At 49.0% G+C, this 20,773-nt stretch overlaps 1 protein-coding gene across 3 annotated transcripts in view; it reads left to right on the forward strand.

Moving 5' to 3' along the window:
- Nucleotides 1-4,604: 4,604 nt before the first annotated feature.
- The window catches only part of CDC42BPB (CDC42 binding protein kinase beta), a 123,672-nt gene continuing 107,503 nt past the window's right edge, over nt 4,605-20,773 (forward strand). For 2 of the 3 annotated variants that reach the window (XM_055288085.2, XM_055288086.2), the window contains exon 1: nt 4,605-5,170. In XM_055288085.2, the coding sequence (XP_055144060.1) occupies nt 4,996-5,170 (175 nt within the window). In that variant the 5' untranslated portion in view covers nt 4,605-4,995. The remainder of the gene's footprint in view (nt 5,171-20,773) is intronic. The other variant, XR_008659320.2, reaches the window with a different exon arrangement.

Here is a 20,773-nt window from a genome sequence, read left to right on the forward strand (position 1 = left end):
AGATTAACAGGCATGAGCCACTACACCTGGCCAAGCAAAAAGGAAAATTTATTGTTTCATGTAACTGGATCTCTCTTTCATTTGTCTGTTTCTTTCTCTAACAGGTGTTGTGGCTGTTGATCTGAAGTCTCACCATCACAGCTTGTGTTGTAAAGTAAGGATCAGCAAGCTATGGGTCTGCAGGCCAAATTTAGCCTGCTGCTTGTTTTGTAAATAAGGTTTTATCGGCACACAGTCATGCTCATTTGTTTCTATATTGTCTATGGCTGCTTTCTTGCTAAAATGGTAGATGCAGCGACCGTAGGGTTCATAAAACCTGAAACATTTACTCTCTGGCCTTTTACAGAAAAAGTTTACCCGCCCCTGGTCTAAAGGAAAGGACAAGAAATTCTCTCTCCCAGTTTTAGTATGAAACATTCTTTTTATTTTTTATTTTATTTATCATTATTACTATCTTTGAGATGGAGTCTTGTTCTGTTGCCCAGGCTGGAGTGCACTGGTGCAATCTCTGCTCACCGCACCCTCCACTTCCTGGGTTCAAGTGATTCTCCTGCCTCAGCCTCCCAAGTAGCTGGGATTACAGGCATGCACCACCATGCCCAGCTAATTTTTATATTTTTAGTAGAGACGGGGTTTCACCATGTTGGCCAGGCTGGTCTTAAACTCCTGATCTCAAGTGATCCACCCAGCTCGGTCTCCCAAAGTGCTGGGATTACAGGCGTGAGCCACTGCACCTGGCCTTCCTTTTATTTTTGAGATGGAGTCTTGCTCTGTCACCCAGGCTGGAGTGCAGTGGCGCCATCTTGACTCACTGCAACCTCTGCCTCCTGGGTTCAAGTGGTTTTCCTGCCTCATTCTCCAAAGTAGCTGAGATTACAGGTGTGCACAACCACACCCAGCTAATTTTTTTTTTTTTTTTTTTTTTTTTTTTTTTTTTTTTTTTGAGACAGAGTCTCCCTCTGTCACCCAGGCTGGAGTGCAGTGGCGCGATCTCAGCTCACTGCAAGCTCTGCCTCCTGGGTTCACGCCATTCTCCTGCCTCAGCCTCTCCGAGTAGCTGGGACTACAGGTGCACGCCACCACGCCGGGCTAATTTTTTTGTATTTTTAGTAGAGACAGGGTTTCACCGTGGTCTTGATCTCCTGACCTCGTGATCCACCCGCCTCGGCCTCCCAAAGTGCTGGGATTACAAGCGTGAGCCACCGCGCCCGGCCTACCCAGCTAATTTTTTATTTTTGTTTTTGGTATTTTTAGTAGAGATGAGGTTTCACCATTTTGGTCAGGCTGGTCTCGAACTCCTGACCTCAAATGATCTGCCCACCTCGGCCTCGCAAAATGCTGGGATTACATGTGTGAGCCACCACGCCCAGCCAGTATAAGACATTCTAAATAAGTTATCTGCTGAGGGAGTAAGATTGTTTGAGACCAGGAGTTCAAGACCAACCGGAGCAACATAGCAAGACTCCTTCTCTAAAAAAATTTTTAAAAATTAGCCAGATGTGGTGGCATACACCTGTTGTCCCCACTACTCTGGAGGCTGAGATGGGAGGATTGCTTGAGCCTAGCAGTTCAAGGCTGCAGTGAGCTATGATTGTGCCAAGGCACTTCAGCCTGGATGACAGAGCAAGACCGTGTCTCTAAAAAATAAATAGATAAATGAATATATAAACAAATAAGTTCTCTGATTGGCCTGGCTTCAGTCACATGACTGAAGGGGGATGAAGTGCTGCTAGGGTCTTGGGTCACACGTCCACCGTGGTGCCAGCCCCTCTAGAATCTTATGATCAGAGTGGAGCCGGAGCACAGCCTCACAGGGTCTGGGGCTCAGGAGAGAGAGAGAGTGAGGGCAGACCAATACAGGGACTGTCCACCAAAGGCACAATGACCTTTGTTGTACATTTGTAAATGTATAGGAACAGTAAATGGAAATTTCCAGGAGGCAAGGAGAGCAGATGTGGAATTCTCAAATGCTATGTCAGATCGCCATGTGTAGATTGTCAAGGGAAATGTTTGGGAATCTGTCCCACACTCAGGAATAAAAGATGAGAGTGCAAGAGAAAGTTTGCTCAGGTGGTCCTGCCAGGGGACACAGAGGACGGGCATTCCTTCCTTCACTTTAAGCCTGTGAGGGTGGTTTCCAAGGGATTTCTCAGAGCTCAATATTTGGTGCTCCATTTGGAGGGCACAGTGGCAGGAAGGGCTCACGTGCTGTGTCAGAGGCAGAGCTGTGCTGCTGTGCTGGGACCCACCTGTTCACTAATGTTGGGGCGAGGAGTGTGCCAGTGTTTCCTGAGGACAGATGTGAGCTGGGTGGATAAGCAAGCACAAGATCCATGGATCCATTTAGGTCCTGTCCAAGAGTCCCTCAGGAAGGGCAGAGGGCTCCTCCCGCCCACAGCCACCAGGTAAGCATCCACCCGGTGGCACATCTGCTTGAGTTAAGGGGACTTCAGGAGACAAAGCAGCAGGGAACCACTGAGGAGCCCATGAATGTTCCCAGGAGAAAGAGGGTCAGCTCTACCCTCTGCCAATCCAGATGGGATCGGAGCCCTTCCCCGCTTCTCCCTTCCTCCCTTCCCGGTGGTGGCTCTAGATGGGCGGAAGTGGGCTGAGCGAGCTGAGGGGGTTTGGGGAAGGAGATGGCACCAGGCACAGCCCCCTTTCCCCTTGCTCATCTCAGGCCCTAAGGGGTCCAAGGGGGAAGATTTAACTTTGATTTTGAGCCAGGTGATCTGCTCAGACTTTTTAAAAATACTTTTAATTAAGGTATCATACACATACAGTAACATGCAAATATTTAGAATACAGTTTGATGAATTTATACACATTTACAGACCCACGTCACAAGATGGCTCTGATGAAGATACAGAATGTTCCCAGCTAGAGGCCTCTCCTTGTGCCTCCTTCCAGTTGATACCGCAAAGGCAACCAGTACTCTCACCTCTAACGCCAGATTGTTTTCACCTGCCTTTAAGAAATGAAGGTATTATATACACATACACACAGTGACATGCACTCATCTTAAAAAGACAGTTTGAAGAATGTTTACTTATGCGTACTCCATGTACCCAAATCCAGGCATAGAACATTACCAGCAGCCCAGAAGGTTCCTCGCCCTGTTCCAGTCAACAACTCTGGCATAGGCAGCCACTCCTCTTATTATTATCATTATTATTATTGAGACGGAGTCTCGCTCTGTTGCCCATGCTGGAGTGCAGTGGTGCGATCTTGGCTCACTGCAACTTTCGCCTCACGGGTTCAAGCAATTCTCCTGCCTTAGCCTCTCGAGTAGCTGGGACTACAGGCGCGCGCCACCACGCCCGGCTAATTTTTTGTATTTTAGTATAGACGGGGTTTCACCGTGTTGCCCAGGCTGGCCTCGAACTCCTGAGCTCAGGCAATCCGCCCACCTCGACCTCCTAAAGTGCTGGGATTACAGGTGTGAGCCACCGCGCCAGGCCCACTCCTATTTTTAGCTCCAGAGATTAGTTTTGCTTCAGGCTCCCTTAACCTCCTGCTTCAAACCCCTATCTGCCCCTTCATCAGCTCCACCTGGAGGCCCCCGCTTCCACGGAAGCATGACCCCTTCCCCTGTACCCGCGCGCCCCAGAAGCTCTCAGACACCCTCACGATTTCGGTGACCTTCCGCAAACTCCAGGAACAGCCCCTCCTCTCCTGACGCCAAGGGTTTGTTGGGGTTGGGGGGTATCTCCATCAACCTCCCTCCCCCAGCCACCCAAATTAACCAACAATCTTAGTAAATGCAGCGACTCGCTAGGCAAACCCAGCCTGGAGACAAATATCCGGACCCTTTGCTACCAAACTGTCACACCCAGGCACTGGTCTCCAGGGAGGGATGGACAGTGGAAACTGAAACCCTCTGCAAGCCATCACGAATCCACCGGGCACTGGGGACGCTGGCTCCCGCCTTGGCAGCAGCCCCCACAAGCCTGGGCCCTGACCCCACACCGTCTGGGCCTCAGTCTCTCATCGGTAAAGTCAGGGGTAGGGCCCGAGTCTCCCAGGACCGCTTCGAGCTGGGACAAGCCGTTTTAAATAGCCCACACCCCGCCGAGGCCATCAGAGCTGCGCCTGCCGGGCCGCCCTCGACGCCCACCTCGGCCGGGCCGCTCCGATGCCCCGCAGGCAACATGGGCCCGCGGGCACCGCGGGACGGGGCTCGACGGCCTGAGATCGCGACTCTGCCTCTCCGATACTTGGGGTCGTCTTCGGCCCCAGAATCCGCGACGCACGCGGTTGGACCCAGAACACCGAGGGCACCAGGTCCGCAGGGCGAAGGCGCACACGCCCACCAGGCACGCCCTGCGCATGCGCGGGCCCCGCAATCTCAGCGGCGCACTCGCCCCGCCCCGTCCTCCCCGCGCCGCTCCCCGGGCCCGGCCCTGCCTTCCCAGCATCCCGGCTCCCTACGGCAAGCGGCGAGGCCCGAGCCCGCCGGGAGCAAGGAGCCGGGCGCGGGGCGGGGCGGCGCGCTGAGGTCAGCGCGGCGGCGGCCGGCCCCGCAGTGGTTGGCTGCGCCGGTGCTGGCCGCGCCCTGGTTGGCTGCGGGCCGCGGGGCTGGGCCGCCGGGTCGGGGCTGGGGTCGGGGCTCGGGCGCCGGCCGGGCTTGCGCAGCGCTAAGCTCCTCGCCGCTCCTAGTCTGCGGCGGCGGCGGGGAGGGCGCGGCCGCGGGCGGGGCTGAGGGCGGCGGGGGCGCGGCGAGGCGGGGGCGGGCCGCCCGAGCTGGGAGGGCGGCGGCGCCGAGGGGAGGAGAGCGGCCCATGGACCCGCGGGGCCCGGCGCCCCAGACTCTGCGCCGCCGGGACGGAGCCCAAGATGTCGGCCTAGGCCGGGGCGCGACGACGCGGACGGAGCGGCGAGGAGGCGCCGCTGCTGCCGGGGCTCGCGGCCGCCGAGCCCCCGAGGGCGCGCCCTGACGGACTGGCCGAGCGGGCGGCGAGAGGCCGGCGCGTCGGGAGCGGGCCGCGCGGCACCATGTCGGCCAAGGTGCGGCTCAAGAAGCTGGAGCAGCTGCTCCTGGACGGGCCCTGGCGCAACGAGAGCGCCCTGAGCGTGGAAACGCTGCTTGACGTGCTTGTCTGCCTGTACACCGAGTGCAGCCACTCGGCCCTGCGCCGCGACAAGTACGTGGCCGAGTTCCTCGAGTGGGGTAAGTGCGCGCCGGTCCGGCCCTGCGACGCCCGCGCCCCGTCCTGCGCATCCCCACGCCCGCCCCTCCCCGCCCGGACAGACCCTGGCGCCCTCCTGCCCACCCAGCCCGTGGGCTTCGCCTCCTCTCGCCCCGGTAGCGCCCCCAGGCCCGCTGCGCATCTCTCTCCAACCGCTCCGTTCGCCCTCGTCCCTCCGCTAGCACTTCATCCCTCCTTGCCCTCCCTAGCCTCGACATCCGCGTTCGATCGTCCCGCCCCCTCATCCTGCCCCTTGGAGCCACATCCTACGTTCCCACTCCCAGCCCCTCCCCCCCGCCGGGCCCTCGCCCTGGCCGCTTCCTAGATCCACCCTCCGAGTCTGGATATCATTTCCTGCAGCACTCACTGGGATATCCGCCCCCGCCCCCGCCCCCGCACCTCGCCTTTGGGGTCCAGAGGCAGCGTAGAATTAGTTCCCTTTCCCCACCCCACGCTCCTTGCGTTGTGGGGGCAGCTGGGTGTGCTTTCTGCATCTGCCTCGCCCACTGCCCCGTGGGACCCCCTTGCATCCCCAGGGAGCCCAGCTCTAACGGCCCCTCCTGGGTGACAGCCTGTCTACATCCCCTTGTTGGCCAGAGCCTGAACACCCACTTTGCTGTAACACCTTCAAGGGAATTTTAAGGTTAAGGCTTTATTTTAAATAAACCGTGCAAGAGGACTTTTTTTTTTCAATTCCAATTCTGCTAGACCTTTGTGATATTTGGAGGGGTAGCTGGAGCTATCACTTAAAAACTTTCTTATCTGAATTTTGCATGCCTTCTCTAGTTCGTTCGAGATCTATAATGTTTTAGTCATTGGTCAGCTAACCTATTATGCTTTTTTAGGACAAAAATTTGGTTAAACCATTTAACGATAATTAGGATCCTAAAGACAGGTAAAAGTGCAGCTTGAAACTCTCTTACTTCATCTCTCCCTAACAGGGGTGTGCTGTCAAGACGCTCAGACTATCTCACCTAAAACCACTAAGAGGAGGAAATGCATATGTTAAGGCCAAACCTATGAAAACCTTATCCTTGAGTCATTTGCGTCACTGGGCTAGGACTGTTCAGTTTGAACCAGTAATTTCTAATCTTTGGGGCTGATAAAGCTGATATTTATACGAAGAAACAAATGAAAGTGTTCCACAGTGAGGCCTCCTACTCTGCCAGATTGGTAACTGGAATTTGGAATTTTGTTTACAAATAAAACTTAAGTTGCAGTATTCTTTAGAGGGCTTCTGTTGGGTTGTTCTGTAGTGAAATGTTACACGGTATCTTGTGAGAGCAGCAGTAGAAAGAGGCCCTGAGATCAAGGACAGCCTGTGATGCTTTATTTCCGTGGGACCACCACTCTTGGTTACTTGTAGTATCAGTAAATTAAGAGTATTTACTTTCTAGCGTCCTTTGTCAGTGACATGATTTCCAACTGAATAATTAATTGACTTCACCGTTGCTTTGAAAGTGAGGTCTTTGATGCATGTTAAAATCTGAATATTTTGTTTACTGTTTCTTTCTTTCTTTTTTTTTTTTTTGGAGACGAGTCTCGCTCTGTTGTCCAGGCTGGAGTGCAGTGGCACGATCTCGGCTCACTGCAACCTCCACCTCCTGGGTTCAAGTAATTCTCCTGCCTCAGCCTCCCGAGTAGCTGTGACTACAGGCACGCACCACCATGCCTGGCTCACTTATGTATTTTTAGTAGAGATGGGGTTCCACAGTGTTGGCCAGGCTGATCTTGTATTCCTGACCTCAGGTGATCCACCTGCCTCGGCCTCCCGAAGTGCTGGGATTACAGACGTGAGCCACCGCGCCCAGCTTGTTTACCGTTCCTTTGTGATCACTCGATCTTGAAACCGACACAGTTCCACTGTCAGGTTCAACTTGGTGCACCACCTGTGAGTGTGACTGGGAAGAGGAAGCAGAGGGAAAGTCGGTTTTGCTGGGAAGGTGTGGTCCCACTGGGCTCTGGCCTGGGACCTAGAAGGAGATTAGTCTGAGGGCGAGGGCCCTGTGGGCCATTGTGCAGCCACCTCTCTCCACCAGGCATTACTGGTGGGCTTCCCTGGAGGAAGCTCTTCTCAGCATGTGTGGAGGTCATATTTTATGAGATCTGACCTTTCCAAAGCTAAACAGTAACTGTGTGCTATAACATAGACATATTTTCAAAGTTGTATTCTGGCTCTTTGGAAATAGTGATTACAAACTATTCTCTTAGGAACTCAGTTTGCACAAAAGCATAAACTTTCAATTATAGAGAAGAATGGACTTAGAAGGTGGTGTTTTAATGAAATATCAATATATTTTACAAGTATTTAAACTCATTTATGTTAACATATACATCATTGTAACTCTAAGTGGTGTATTTCTAGTTAACGTGTGCAGTTAGTATTTAATGTTGCTTGGAATTGCCTAGTTGTTTCGATTGGAAAGCACAGAATAATGTTTTTGAATAAAACTGTTTATAGAGCAATATTAGCTACTCTAACTTCCAAGTGGAATTACTTCTGCTCAGGAAACACATATAGGCTGTCAATCAGTGGACTGTTCAGTTTTTGGGTTCACCACTCCATGACATTTGAAACCTCGAATGTGTCGATTCCTGTCACGTGGAAAAGCCAACCTTTCCCCACTTCCCAAATCTTGCCAGGTATTTAATGACAATTATGGAGAATTCTTGAAACTTAAGGAAGAAAAGTAGCTGATTCAGCCCAGATTTGAAGGCTTAATGGGAATATGTGAGGAAATTTGGAAAGTATAGGTAGTAAACTTTTTAAGTTTTAAAGGAAGATTATGGCCTGGTGTGGTGGCTCATGCCTGTAATCCCAGCATTTTGGGAGGCCGAGGTGGAGGATCGGTTGAGCCCAGGGAGACAAGACCAGCCTGAACAACCTGCCAAAACCCAGTATCTATAATAAATATAAAAATAAAATTTTACAAAAATATAAAAATTAGCTGGGCATGGTGACGCACACCTGTAGTCCCAGTTACTCTGGAGGCTGAGGTGGGAGGAGCACTTGAGCCTGGGAGGTCAAGGCTGCAATGAGCAGTGATCATGCCACTACACTCCAGCCTGGGGGACAGAGAGAGACCCTGTCTCAAAAATAAAATATTATTTTTGGCTCATATTTTCTTATTGCCACAGTGGTTGCATAGGACAAGAGTCATTTCACCTTTTTTTTTTTTTTTTTTTGAGATGGAGTCTCACTCTGTCACCCAGGCTGGAGTGCAGTGGCGAGATCTCAGCTCACTGCAAGCTCCGTCTCCTGGGTTCATGCCGTTCTCCTGCCACAGGCTCCTGCCACCACGCCTGGCTGATTTTTTTGTATTTTTAGTAGAGACGGGGTTTCACTGTGTTAGCCAGGATGGTCTCGATCTCCTGACCTCTTGATCTGCCCACCTCGGTCTCCCAAAGTGCTCGGATTACAGCTGTGAGCCACCGCGCCTGGCTGAGTCTTTCAACTTTCATTGTAGGTTTTTGCCTTTAATTTTCCTATAGCTTGATTGGTTTCGTCTATGAAAACTTGGACCTTAATGCCCTGCTTTGCATGTATATTTCTTTTCTTTTTTTTTTTTTTTTTTTTTTTTTTTGAGACAGAGTCTCACTCTGTCGCCTAGGCTGAAGTGCAGTGGTGCGATCTTGGCTCACTGCAACCTCCGCCTCCCGGGTTCAAGCAGTTCTCTGCCTCAGCCTCCTGAGTAGCTGGGATTATAGGTGCCTACCACCACGTCTGGCTAATTTTTGTATTTTTAGTAAAGGTGGGGTTTCACCATCTTGGCCAGGTTGGTCTTGAACTCCTGACCTCGTGATCCACCCGCCTCGGCCTCCCAAAGTGCTGGGATTACAGGCGTGAGCCACCACGCCCGGCCTTGCATGTGTATTTCTTTAAGCTATTTTGAAAATATCATGATACCATTTGAAGCAGAACATATGAAACACTTTATGGACAACGCAATGAGATGAATTTGTTGTCTTTCATCTTTGTCATATACAAATACTGTCTCATGTGTTAAATATTTTTCCCACGGCTTATTTGTAACAGCCAGTGTTGCATTTGGATGGAGCTGATGTTTGAAATCCTAGCCTATGGGCATTGGCAGGCCACAGTGGTCCTCTGCCCTGGCTGCTGTGTGGCCTGCAGACCAGGAGGAAGGCCTCAGGCTTGATGCTGGTGTCACAGGCGGACTGTGGGTTTCCAGTTCCCAGTCCGGGCATCTTCTCTCGTGATGTGCTTCCTCTTCATGAATAGAATTAATCCTCCTAGTCTTCCGGGTGGTTCCTCGTTTGTGGCTTTTCTTACCGTGAGTGTGACAGTATCTTCTCACGGTCCTCCTCCATGGATGTGAATGCCCATAGCTGTTAGTGTGGGAATGGCCAGCCCAAGGTGTGAGTGGGATGATGCCACTGAATTTAATAAGTAAGGCTTAACTGACACGGTGCTAAACATCTCATAATAAAAAGTGCTGGGATTACAGGCGTGAGCCACTGTGCTCGGCTCAAATGCATTTTTATCTTAATGATTTCTCTGGATAGAATGTTTGCATAACATGGGAACACTTTTTAAAAATAACAGACTTAAGAAGTAGATGTTTTGAGTAAGATCTGAATTATAGGGAAATGTTAGGATTGCATGATAAAAATTAGTTTTAACGTAATTTAGATCATGTAGATTCTATGGTAGCTGTTTGATACTGACTATAATAGCATGAGATAGGATAGCTGAAACCATTAAACATTAACAACCCAGCCCTACCTTTTCTGTCTTAAAACTTCAGGCCGGGTGTGGTGGCTCACACCTGTAATCCCAGCACTTTGGTAGGCCAAGGTGAGTGGATCAGGAGTTTGAGACCAGCCTGGCCAACAAGGTGAAAACCCGTCTGTACTAAAAATACAAAAATTAGCCGGGTGTGGTGGCGTGCGTAGTCCCAGCTACTCAGGAGGCTGAGGCAGGAGGATCTCATGAACCCAGGAGGTGGAGGTTGTGGTGAGCTGAGATTGCGCCACTGCACACCAGCCTGGGCAACAGAGCAAGACCCTGTCTCCAAAAAAAAAAAAAAAAAAAAAACCTCTTCCTTCCATGACACTTGGGCTTCACAGTGAGCAGCAGTGTCTCTCTTAAATCCAGACTTCAAAGAAATAAAATTAAATTGAAGAGATAGTTCTCACTTCAGGATACCACTGTGTGAGCTACCTGAAAAAGTTTAAAATGTGCAGTGAATTGCCCTTCAGGCAAAATACTCAAATGCATGTAAATTACAGAACTCACAACACTGCAGGGTTGACAGAGCTCCTCTGCTTGCCACCGCCCTGCATCTTGTCACCAAGCCAGGTGCCCTTAGATGTCTCCTGTTTACACTGACGTTAGTGATGCTGGATAAACAGGCAGGCACACAGGACTGTTAATTCCAAACTATATTAAATACAGTGAAACTGTCAAATGCTTTTCTCTGAAAAGAGACAGAAAGCTTTTTTTTTTTTTTTAGCTGGAAGAGACCAAAAACAATGTTACCATGTAATCTCGTCCCAAAACCCATAACATAATACCTATTAGTCCTTGACCACGTTTGTTTGATTCTTAGATTCTTAGTGTTACGGGATGACAGTATGTTATGGTTACCTTAAATTTGTGCGAGAAGCTCACAGAAAGGCTCTCTTGCTAATGAGAATGGACGAGAGGAAACACCCTCTCCCTAAATCTAAAATCAGAAGTGTTTTGGCAACGTGAACTGTGTGTAGTAATCTTTCTTCCCCCCGCTCCCCCAAATAGACTAGCCACTAACTAGGAGATAAAGGTCAAGTTTCAGTTTGATTTTAAACAATCTGTGTTGGGGGTTAGGTTTTTGGTTAGTTTTATTGATTGGTAGGTAACTTTGGCAACAAAATTGTTTTTTGATTAAAACTGCAAAAAATCGATACGTAATAGAGAACTTTGGATTTTTGTTTTTCTTAGGAATTAGAAATTCAAAGATAAATTTGAATGGAATGATATAATTTCATTCAAATTCTGTCCTTGGATGGGAGTCTCTTTGGAGAACATTTGGGACCTATTATAAGGTGATTCCCAATGTTAATTTAGGTGATGATTTCCCTGACCTCCAAAATCGCAGAGTCATAGGTTGGAAAACTGTTAGGAATTTTTTTTTTTTTTTTCAAGACAGGTTCTTGCTCTGTTACCCAGGCTGGAGTGTAAGTGGCTCTATCATGTGTCACTGCAGCCTTGACCTCCCAGGCTCAGGCAGTCCTCCAGCCTCAGCCTCCTGAATAGCTGGGACTATAGGCACACACCCCTACACCTGGCTAATTTTTTTTTTTTTTTTTTTTTTAATTTTTTTTGTATACAAAAACAATAAACATTTTCTAAAAATACATACAAACAAAGAGATGCGTATCAAACATATTAGGAAGGTTGCACATGGGAAGTCGGGGAATAGAAATGGGGGTGGGAGTTAAAATAAATGAGAGAGGGACTTTATATGGATCAGTGATAATAAGTCAATCCTCTATTTGACAAAGAAGAGGGAGAAGGAAGAGGAAGAAAAAGAAAGTGGGATAAAGGATCAGAAAGGGAGGAAAATAGAAAAAATTAGAGTATGACTCCAGGGTAGACCTGTTTTGTTGTCATTGAGTTGGTTGGTTGGTTTGTCTGTTGTATTCTTCATGTTTCGCCAAGTTGGCCAGACTGGTCTCGAACTCCTAGCCCGAAGTGATCAACCCGCCTCGCCCCCCAGAGTGCCGGGACCACAGGCGTGAGCCACCACGTCCAGCCCCCACATTGCTTCTGGCCTCCGTGGTAGACCTCCCAGACGGAGCGGCCAGGCAGAGGAGCTCCTCACTTCTACCCAGACACGGGGCGGCCGGGCAGAGGGGCTCCTCACTTCCCAGACGGGGCGGCCAGGCAGAGACGCTCCTCACTTCTTCCCAGACGATAGGTGGCCGGGCAGAGGCGCTCCTCACTTCCCAGACGATGGGTGGCCGGGCAGAGGCGCTCCTCACTTCCCAGACGATGGGCGGCCGGGCAGAGGCGCTCCTCACCTCCCAGACGATGGGTGGCCGGGCAGAGGCACTCCTCACTTCCCAGATGGGGCAGCCGGGCAGAGGCGCTCCTCACTTTCCAGACGATGGGTGGCCGGGCAGAGGCGCTCCTCACCTCCCAGACGATGGGTGGCCGGGCAGAGGCGCTCCTCACCTCCCAGACGATGGGTGGCCGGGCAGAGGCGCTCCTCACTTCTTCCCGGACGGGGCGGCCGGGCAGAGGCGCTCCTCACTTCTTCCCGGACGGGGCGGCCGGGCAGAGGCGCTCCTCACTTCTTCCCGGACGGGGCGGCCGGGCAGAGGCGCTCCTCACTTCTTCCCGGACGGGGCGGCCGGGCAGAGGTGCTCCTCACTTCCCAGACGGTGGGTGGCCGGGCAGAGGCGCTCCTCACTTCCCAGACGGTGGGTGGCCGGGCAGAGGCTCTCCTCACTTCTTCCCGGATGGGGTGGCCGGGCAGAGGCGCTCCTCACTTCTTCCCGGATGGGGCGCCCGGGCACACCTGGCTAATTTTTTAACTTTTGTGGAAACGAGGTCTTGCTGTGTTGCCCAGGGTGGAATTAAACTCAGGCTCAAGTAATCCTCCTACCTTGGCCTCCCAAATGTTGGGATTATAAGCGTGAGCCACTGCGCTCCGCTACGTTAGGAATTTGGGGAGGTCACGTTAACCTGCCCTCCAGCCCGCTCCCCACTCACGTTGGGTAAACCAGGTTCTGAGCATTTTTCCTAACCGTTTCTGGGCAAGCAGCCCTCTAACCAATGTTCCTTCACAGGACTGCGGTCAGCCTCAGGCCTCCTTGCAGGTGCCTGCTTTGAAATATCTTTATTTTATTTTAGCCTTTTCTTTCTATTCTCATTGTCAGTGACTTAGCTAAAGCTCTCAAGTTCTCAAGGCTAAATGAATGCCTTTCCCACTTGAAGTTTTAAATACCTCTGCCAGATCAGTCTCAAACTCTCTTCATCACTCCACCTTTCCGAAACTACAATGCCTTCATATTCTGTTGCTTTTAAAGTAAAAAGTCTGATATCCACAATTCAGTATTAGAATTTGAAATTGACCCCAAAAGACGCATCTAAGTTTTAGAAGTTAAGGTTATGGCCGGGTGCGGTGGCTCATGCCTGTAATCCCAGCACTTTTGGAGGCCGAGGTGGGTGGATCACAAGGTCAGTAGTTCAAGACGAGCCTGGCCAACATGGTGAAACCCTGTCTCTACTAAAAATACAAAAATTAGCCAGGCTGGTGGTGCATGCCTGTAACCTCAGCTACTCAGGAGGCTGAGGCAGGAGAATCGCTTAAACCCGGGAGGCGGAGGTTGCAGTGAGCCGAGGTGGCGCCATTGCTCTCCAGCCTGGGCAACAAGAGCAAAATTTTGTCTCAAATAAATAAAAAAAGTTAAGGTTAACAGCACTTCCCACCATGCCCCGTGGGGTGATTTTCTTTAAATATAATTTAACTTTTATCAATGTAACACATTTACTTAGTTTTGGAAACCAAGCAGTACTACTGGGTTGTAATGCAAGACGGCAGTCCCTCTACCAGTCGCTTGCTCCGCGCTCCAACTTCCCACAGACTACCACTTTTAACTCCTCTGTTTCTACTTATCATTTTAGTTAGGATCATATTTAGCTGCCAGTAATGGAGAACAAAGTGACGGTGACTTAAATAAAATCAGGTTGATTTCTCTCACGTGAAGTTGGCGTGTCAGCAGTCAGTGCTGTTTGGACAGCCTTGCTCCAAGAGGCCTCCGGGGCTGCGGCCTTTTCCCACCCTCAGGCCACCATCTGAGACAGTGGCCATCCCATCCTCCTTCAGCCAAGCAGGCCGGGGGTGGGATGTTACTATAGAAGAACCTTGGATATTGGTGGGTGCTTAGCAATGCCTGCCTTAAATTTCATATTTCTGTGTAGCATGCTGGTACTGCTAATTTCTGATCTTTCAATTTTAGACATTGCTGACTTCTGCTGTAGAAGAGGCTTTAGAACTGTTCTACATTGTCCCTCCACTGCCTGAAACACATTCACCCCTTGCTCTTTTTCTCTGTCCCAAATATGTTTATATAATTTTGTTTAAATTGATATTCAGTGTCTACATTCTTATTGTTAGGTAACTGTCTTCACAGCTAAGCCATGTAAGATACAATTTACTAAAAGAAATATTTTCGTGTTATTGGAGTGGATTTTATTTATTTTCTTTTTTTCTTATAATAATCCCATGGAGTAAATTTTTTTTTTTTGGAGATGGAGGCTCATTCTGTTGCCCAGGCTGGAGTGCAGTGGCATGATCTCCGCTCACTGCAGCCTCTGCCTCCCAGGTTCAAGTGATTCTCCTGCCTCAGTCTCCTGAGTAGCTGGGATTACAGGCACCCGCCATCACACCTGGCTAATTTTGTGTGTGTGTGTGTGCCCAGGCTGGAGTGAAGTGGTGCGATATCGGCTCACTGCAAGCTGTGCCTCCCAGGTTCACGCCATTCTCTTGCCTCAGGCTCTCAAGTAGCTGATACTACAGGCGCCCGCCACCACGCTCGGCTAAATTTTTTTTTTTGTATTTTTGCTAAAGATGGGGTTTCGCCGTGTTAGCCAGGATGGTCTCGATCTCCTGACCTCATGATCCACCTGCCTCAGCCTCCCAAAGTGCTGGGATTATAGGCGTGAGCCATTGCGCCCAGCCATGCCTGGCTAATTTTTGTGTTTTTAGTACAGATGGGGTTTCACCATGTTGGCCAGGCTGGTCTTGAACTCCTGACCTCAAGCAGTCTGCCCGCATTGGCCTCCTAAAGTGCTAGGATTACAAGAGTGAGCCACCGCTCCCGGCCAAATTTTCTTTAGCTTGGTTTTCAGTGTGCAGTCATGAATTTAGTGCCAGGCTTTTAACTACAACTCCTCCATGAAACACCTCAAATAATCTTATCACCTTCATCCCTTCCAGGCCTGCCGCTTTTCTATTTCAGCCTGGGCCGTGTGTCCTGCAGTCCTGCAACTGAGCATTCCTCCTCGGAGTGCTTTTCATTCCCTGCAGGGATTCTTTGTGTCTCTTTCCTCTGTTGAATTCCCCTTTCTGGATTCTGTGTTTTGTATCTTTTGGTGGAGTGAATCTTCTAGTAGCTTCCTGAGAAAGAATTCACTGGAGGTAAATTTTTTGAACCAGGTCTGTCTGAAAATTATCTTTTTTTTTTTTTTTTTTGGAGACAGAGTCTCACTCTGTCGCCCAGGCTGGAGTGCAGTGGTGCGGGTCTTGGCTCACTGCAACCTCCGCCTCCCGGTTGAAGCGATTCTCCTGCCTCAGCCTCCCGAGTAGCTGGGACTACAGGTGCACGCCACCACACTCGGCTAATTTTTTGTATTTTAGTAGAGACGGGGTTTCACAATGTTGCCCAGGCTGGTCTCGAACTCCTGAGCTCAGGGAATCTGCCCGCTTCGGCCTCCCCAAGTGTCAGGATTACAGGCATGAGTCACTGCACCTGGCTGAAAATACCCTTTCTTCCCTCACATTTGAATGACACTTTGCCTGGGTACGGAACTCCAGGTTGGAAGTCATTGTTCCTCAGAAGTTTGAAAGCGTGGAGGCATTGCTGTCTACACGGAGAGTGTTGGTGATGAGAAGTCTAGACCACGATGGTTTCCAAGTCTCTCTGTGGGGCTTTTCTTTTGTAAAATCTCTGGAAGCTTTCAGGGAACTCTTGTTTATCTCTACTGTTCTTTGCTGGGTCTTTTCGATTGGGAGGCTTGGGTCCTTCAGCTCTGGGAAACTTTTGTTGATAATACTGTAGTTTTAATGTTTGTTCTAATTTTTTTTTTTTTTTTTTTTGAGACAGTCTTACTCTGTCGCCCTGGCTGGAGTACAGTGGCATGATCTGAGCTCACAGGAACCTCCGCCTCCCAGGTTCAAGTGATTCTCATGCCTCAGCCTCCCGAGTAGCCGGGATTACAGGTGTCCACCACCGTGCCCAGCTAATTTTTGTATTTTCAGTAGAGATGGGGGTCTCACCATGTTGGCCAGGCTGGTCTCGAACTCCTGACCTCGTGATCCACCCGCCTTGACCTCCCAAAGTGCTTGGGATTACAGGTGTGAGCCGCCGCGCCCAGCCAAGAACACTTAAAGATGAAAGATACAATGTCAGAAACAAAAATTCAATGTAAGGCTGGGCGCAGTGGCTCACGCCTGTAATCCCAGCACTTTGGGAGGTCGAGGCAGGTGGATCAACTGTCAGGAGTTGGAGACCAGCCTGGCCAACATGGGAAAACCTCGTCTCTACTAAAAATACAAAAACGAGCCGGGCATGGTGGCAGTTGCCTGTAATCCCAGCTACTCGGGAGGCTGAGGCAGGAGAATCGCTTGAACCCAGGAGGCAGAGGTTGCAGTGAGCCAAGATCACGCCACTGCACTCCAGCCTGGGTGACAGAGAGAGACTGTCTCCAAAAAACAGTGTTGTTGTTCTCAGTATTCCTTTTTATAACATCCTCTTTCTGTTTCATGAAGGCGATGCATTTTAGACACATTTCTCTTTGTTTAATGTTTTATCGATTCCTGCACACATTTGTTACGTAGACGTTTTCCTTTGCCTCCTACCTTGTCTGTTTCCTGCGCGTTCTTTTTCACCTGTTTTCTACTTTGGTCATTCTCTTTGTTAGAGGCTTCTCTCCGAAAATCTGGTGATTGCTGGCTGTCTTTCCGTGATTATGAGTGGGACGATTGGAAACTCCCTGTATGCATGGGGCCAACTTTAGGTGTTGAGTCTCACCATGAGGAAATAGAGCATGGACCCTGCCAATTTGAGGGTCACTGGCAGAAGTTGGTAATAGAATTCTTTATTTTGGGGCTGTAAGTCTCCCCAGAGAGGAGTTTCCAGTCTCCCGCTTGGGGTTTAGGGGTTGGGGGCGTAGCTGTCAGTTTCTGGGAAAGTGGCTGAGGTGGAGGAGGGCTGGTGTGGGAGGATCTGACTGCTTCTCCCACAGACTTGAAGAGCGGGTGCTCTTTTGTGCCCATTACCCTCAGGTCTTCAGAGATCCGAGCGCCTCTTCTCATTCCCCAGCCTCATTGCCCCTGCTGCACAGTTAAGTTCTGGTTTTCTGGCTTTGCTGAGTTAGATACCACTCATCCGTTTGCTTTTTCCCACTGTGCAAAATCGTGCTGACATTTCTAGTCTGCTGTTACCCCTTGTCGTTCACTTAGCAAATATTTTTTAAGGACTTAAGGTGTGCTAGGCACTGCAGCAGTGAAGAAAACAAAATGCCTGTTCTCCTGGAGCGCACGTTGTCCTTGAGGCTCCTGGTGGTGTGATTACGTGCTGCTGTGGTTTCCAGGTGTGCGAGACGCCCCAGCTCTCATCTCTACACGAAGTCAGAGTGTAGTTCCTCTTTGTTTGATTTGGATATGTTGCTGTTTCTATTCTTACACTTACTTACTTGAAAGAGTCCCCCATGAAATGGGAAGAAGGGAGAGCAGGTTTTTCCTTTTTCTCTCGTGACTGTACAAGTATTGGAGGAGAGAGAGGAGAAGGGGGTTATGAGAATGTGAAGAAGCAGGGAGTACCTGAAGGAAATGTTGAAAGTGGAAAAACGGTGGCTGGACAGCGCCTGCTCCTCGCGTGGCTGGACAGCACCTGCTCCTCGGGGCTGGGAGGGTGCAGGGGTCCCTGTGGAGACCTGTGATGTGGGGATGTTCACAGCTGGGCTTTTGTGACGTAGGAGTTGCCTGTAGAAGCTTCATCTTTCTGGAAATGTCATAGAGCTGTGTTTAACCTCCAGAGCTTCTGGTATGTGGGAAATCACCCATTGAAAATAAACCAGAGCAGAATAAGAAATATTCTTGCCCCTCATCATTGTCTAAAAACATAAATAACGTAGTGAGATGGAAAGGTGACTAGAATTCCCTTACCACAGCACCCAAAACAGCACTTCAGGGTCCTTGCTGTGTTGTACTTCACCCTTGTTAGTGCGAAATCACTGAATTAAAATAATTCAATCTGTCACTTTGTTTAAAAGATTGGTGAGCCGAATTTATTTTTCAACATTTATTTATTTATTTATTTTAGAGACAGAGTCTCCCTGTGTTGGCCAGGCTGATCTTGAACTCCTGAGCTCAAGGGATCCTCTTGTCTCGGCCTCCCAAAGTGCTGGGATTACAGGTGTGAGCCACCACACCTGACTCACCTTATACTTTAATTTGAAATACCATTTCTGTTGATGCTTTACTATTGAGAAAGATGTTGATTTTATCAGTGGTTATGCAGCAATCCTTAAAGGTTAATTTTGGAGGCCAGGTGCGGTGGCTTATGCCTGTAATTCCAGCACTTTGGGAGGCCGAGGTGGGAAGATTGCTTGAGCCCAGAAGTTCAAGACCAGCTTCAGCAACATAGTGAGATCCCCGTCTCTGCAAAATTAAATTTAAAAAAATCAGGGCCGGGTGCAGTGGCTCATGCCTGTAATCCCAGCACTTTGGGAGGCTGAGGCAGGCGGATCATGAGGTCAGGAGATGGAGACCATCCTGGCCAACATGGTGAAGCCCCATCTCTACTAAAAATACAAAAAATTAGCTGGGCGTGGTGGCGGGCGCCTGTAGTCCCAGCTGCTCGGGAGGCTGAGGCAGGAGAATTGCCTGAACCCGGGAGGTGGAGGTTGCAGTGAGCCAAGATTGTGCCACTGCACTCGAGCCTGGGTGACAGAGCGAGACTCTGTCTCAAAAAAAAAGGAGCCAGCTGTGTTGGTGTGCACTTGTAGTTCAGCTACTTGGGAGGATTGGTTGAACCCAGGAGGCTGAATCTGCAGTGAGCTATGATTGCACCACTGCACTCCAGCCTGGGCGACAGAGTGAGACTCTGTCTCCAAAAAGTAATAATAATAATTTTGCAGCTCTGTCTTAAATGGACGTTTGTTTTCTAACCTGAAGTATTTGAAGCCAAATTGTTGAAAAGTCTTTGTTTATTGATAGAACAGCTTTCTGATGTACCTTTAAAATGAAACTGGATTCAAATATGTAGGAAATACTGTCTGACTAGCAACAAATTGAGAAGTTACTGGAAATGCTCTATTTCCAGTTTTACCAGTTAATTAAGGTGTCAGGGATGGCATTTATATTATACTGTATCAGAACAAGAAATATTTCTCAAAACATCAGACCTTGACATGGTTTTATGTAACCAAAATGATAAGGCTGGATATATTTCCTTCTACAAATATTTTGTTGTTTTTTTAAAAAGCAAGATTTGTGTTTATGAAGTTTTGATAATCCTTGTGACATAATATGTTAGGAGGATTTTTAAACAGAAACCAGCTGTCTATCAGCAATATAGAGAAATTTAAGTTGAATTAATACCACTCTTAGTTTATTTTAGCGAAGAAGAAAGGCTTCTCTGCCATTTACAATTACCAGATAAGTTCCTGTTTTTTTTTTTTTTTGTAACAGCTTTATCGAGATTCAAGTCATGCATGATTTACCTGTTTAAAGCACACAGTTCAATGTCAGTTTATTTTAGTATGTTCATCAAGTCGTGCAACCATCTCTGCCATCACCGCCAAAGGAACCCTGTACCCTTTAGCTGTCACCCCCAACTCTACCCCCACCCTAGCCCTGAGCAACCAACAAATCTGCTTTCACCATATATCTGCCTGTTCTGGGTATTTTCTGTAAGTGGCGTCATATAATACGGGTCTTTCATGACTGACGTGTTGTCAAGATTCGTCCCATGTTGTAGCATATACAGTGCATTATCCCTTTTTATGGCCAAATAATACTCCGTTGTGTGGACAGCCCTCATTTTGTTTATCCATTCATCAGTTGATGGACATCTGTTTACTTGTTGTTTATTTATTCGGTGTTTTTGTTTGTTTTCACACGGAGTCTTGCTCTGTCTCTCAAGCTGGAGTGCAGTGGCGCGATCTTGGCTCACTGCAACCTCCATCTCTTGGGTTCAAGCGATTCTCCTGCCTCAGCCTCCCAAATAACTGGGATTACGCCTGACTAATTCTTGTATTTTTAGTAGAGTCGGCTTTTGGCCGCCTGGTTGGCTAGGCTGGTCTCAAACCCCTGACCTCAGGTGATCCACCTACCTGGGCCTCCCAATGTACCTTTTGTTTATTTTTAATACCTATTCTCTGAACATTAATGTACAAGTTTTTGTGGGATCTATGTTTTCATTTCCCTCGAATATATACCTCAGAGTGGAGTTGCTGGGTCATGTGAAGGCTGTGTGTTGAGCGTCCTGAGGAACTGCCAGGTTGTTTTCCACAGCAGTCTGCATTCCCACCAGCAGCCCACAGGGTTCCAGTTTCTCCACATCCTTGCCAACACTTGTTATTTTCTGTCCTCGTGGGTGTGAAGTCGTTCTCATTGTGGTTTTGATTTTGCTTTTCCCTAATAGCGAATGTTGTTGAACATCTTTTCATGTGTTAATTGGACATTTGTGTATCTTCTTTGGATAAATGTCTATTCAAGTTCTTCACTCATTTAAAAAATTGGGTTGTCTTGGCCGGGCATAGTGGCTCACGCCTGTAATCCCAGCACTTTGGGAGGCCGAGGCGGGCAGATCATGAGGTCAGGAGATGGGGAGACCATCCTGGCTAA

Source organism: Symphalangus syndactylus, chromosome 8 (genome assembly GCF_028878055.3).
Source record: "Symphalangus syndactylus isolate Jambi chromosome 8, NHGRI_mSymSyn1-v2.1_pri, whole genome shotgun sequence".
NCBI classification, from domain to species: domain Eukaryota; kingdom Metazoa; phylum Chordata; class Mammalia; order Primates; family Hylobatidae; genus Symphalangus; species Symphalangus syndactylus.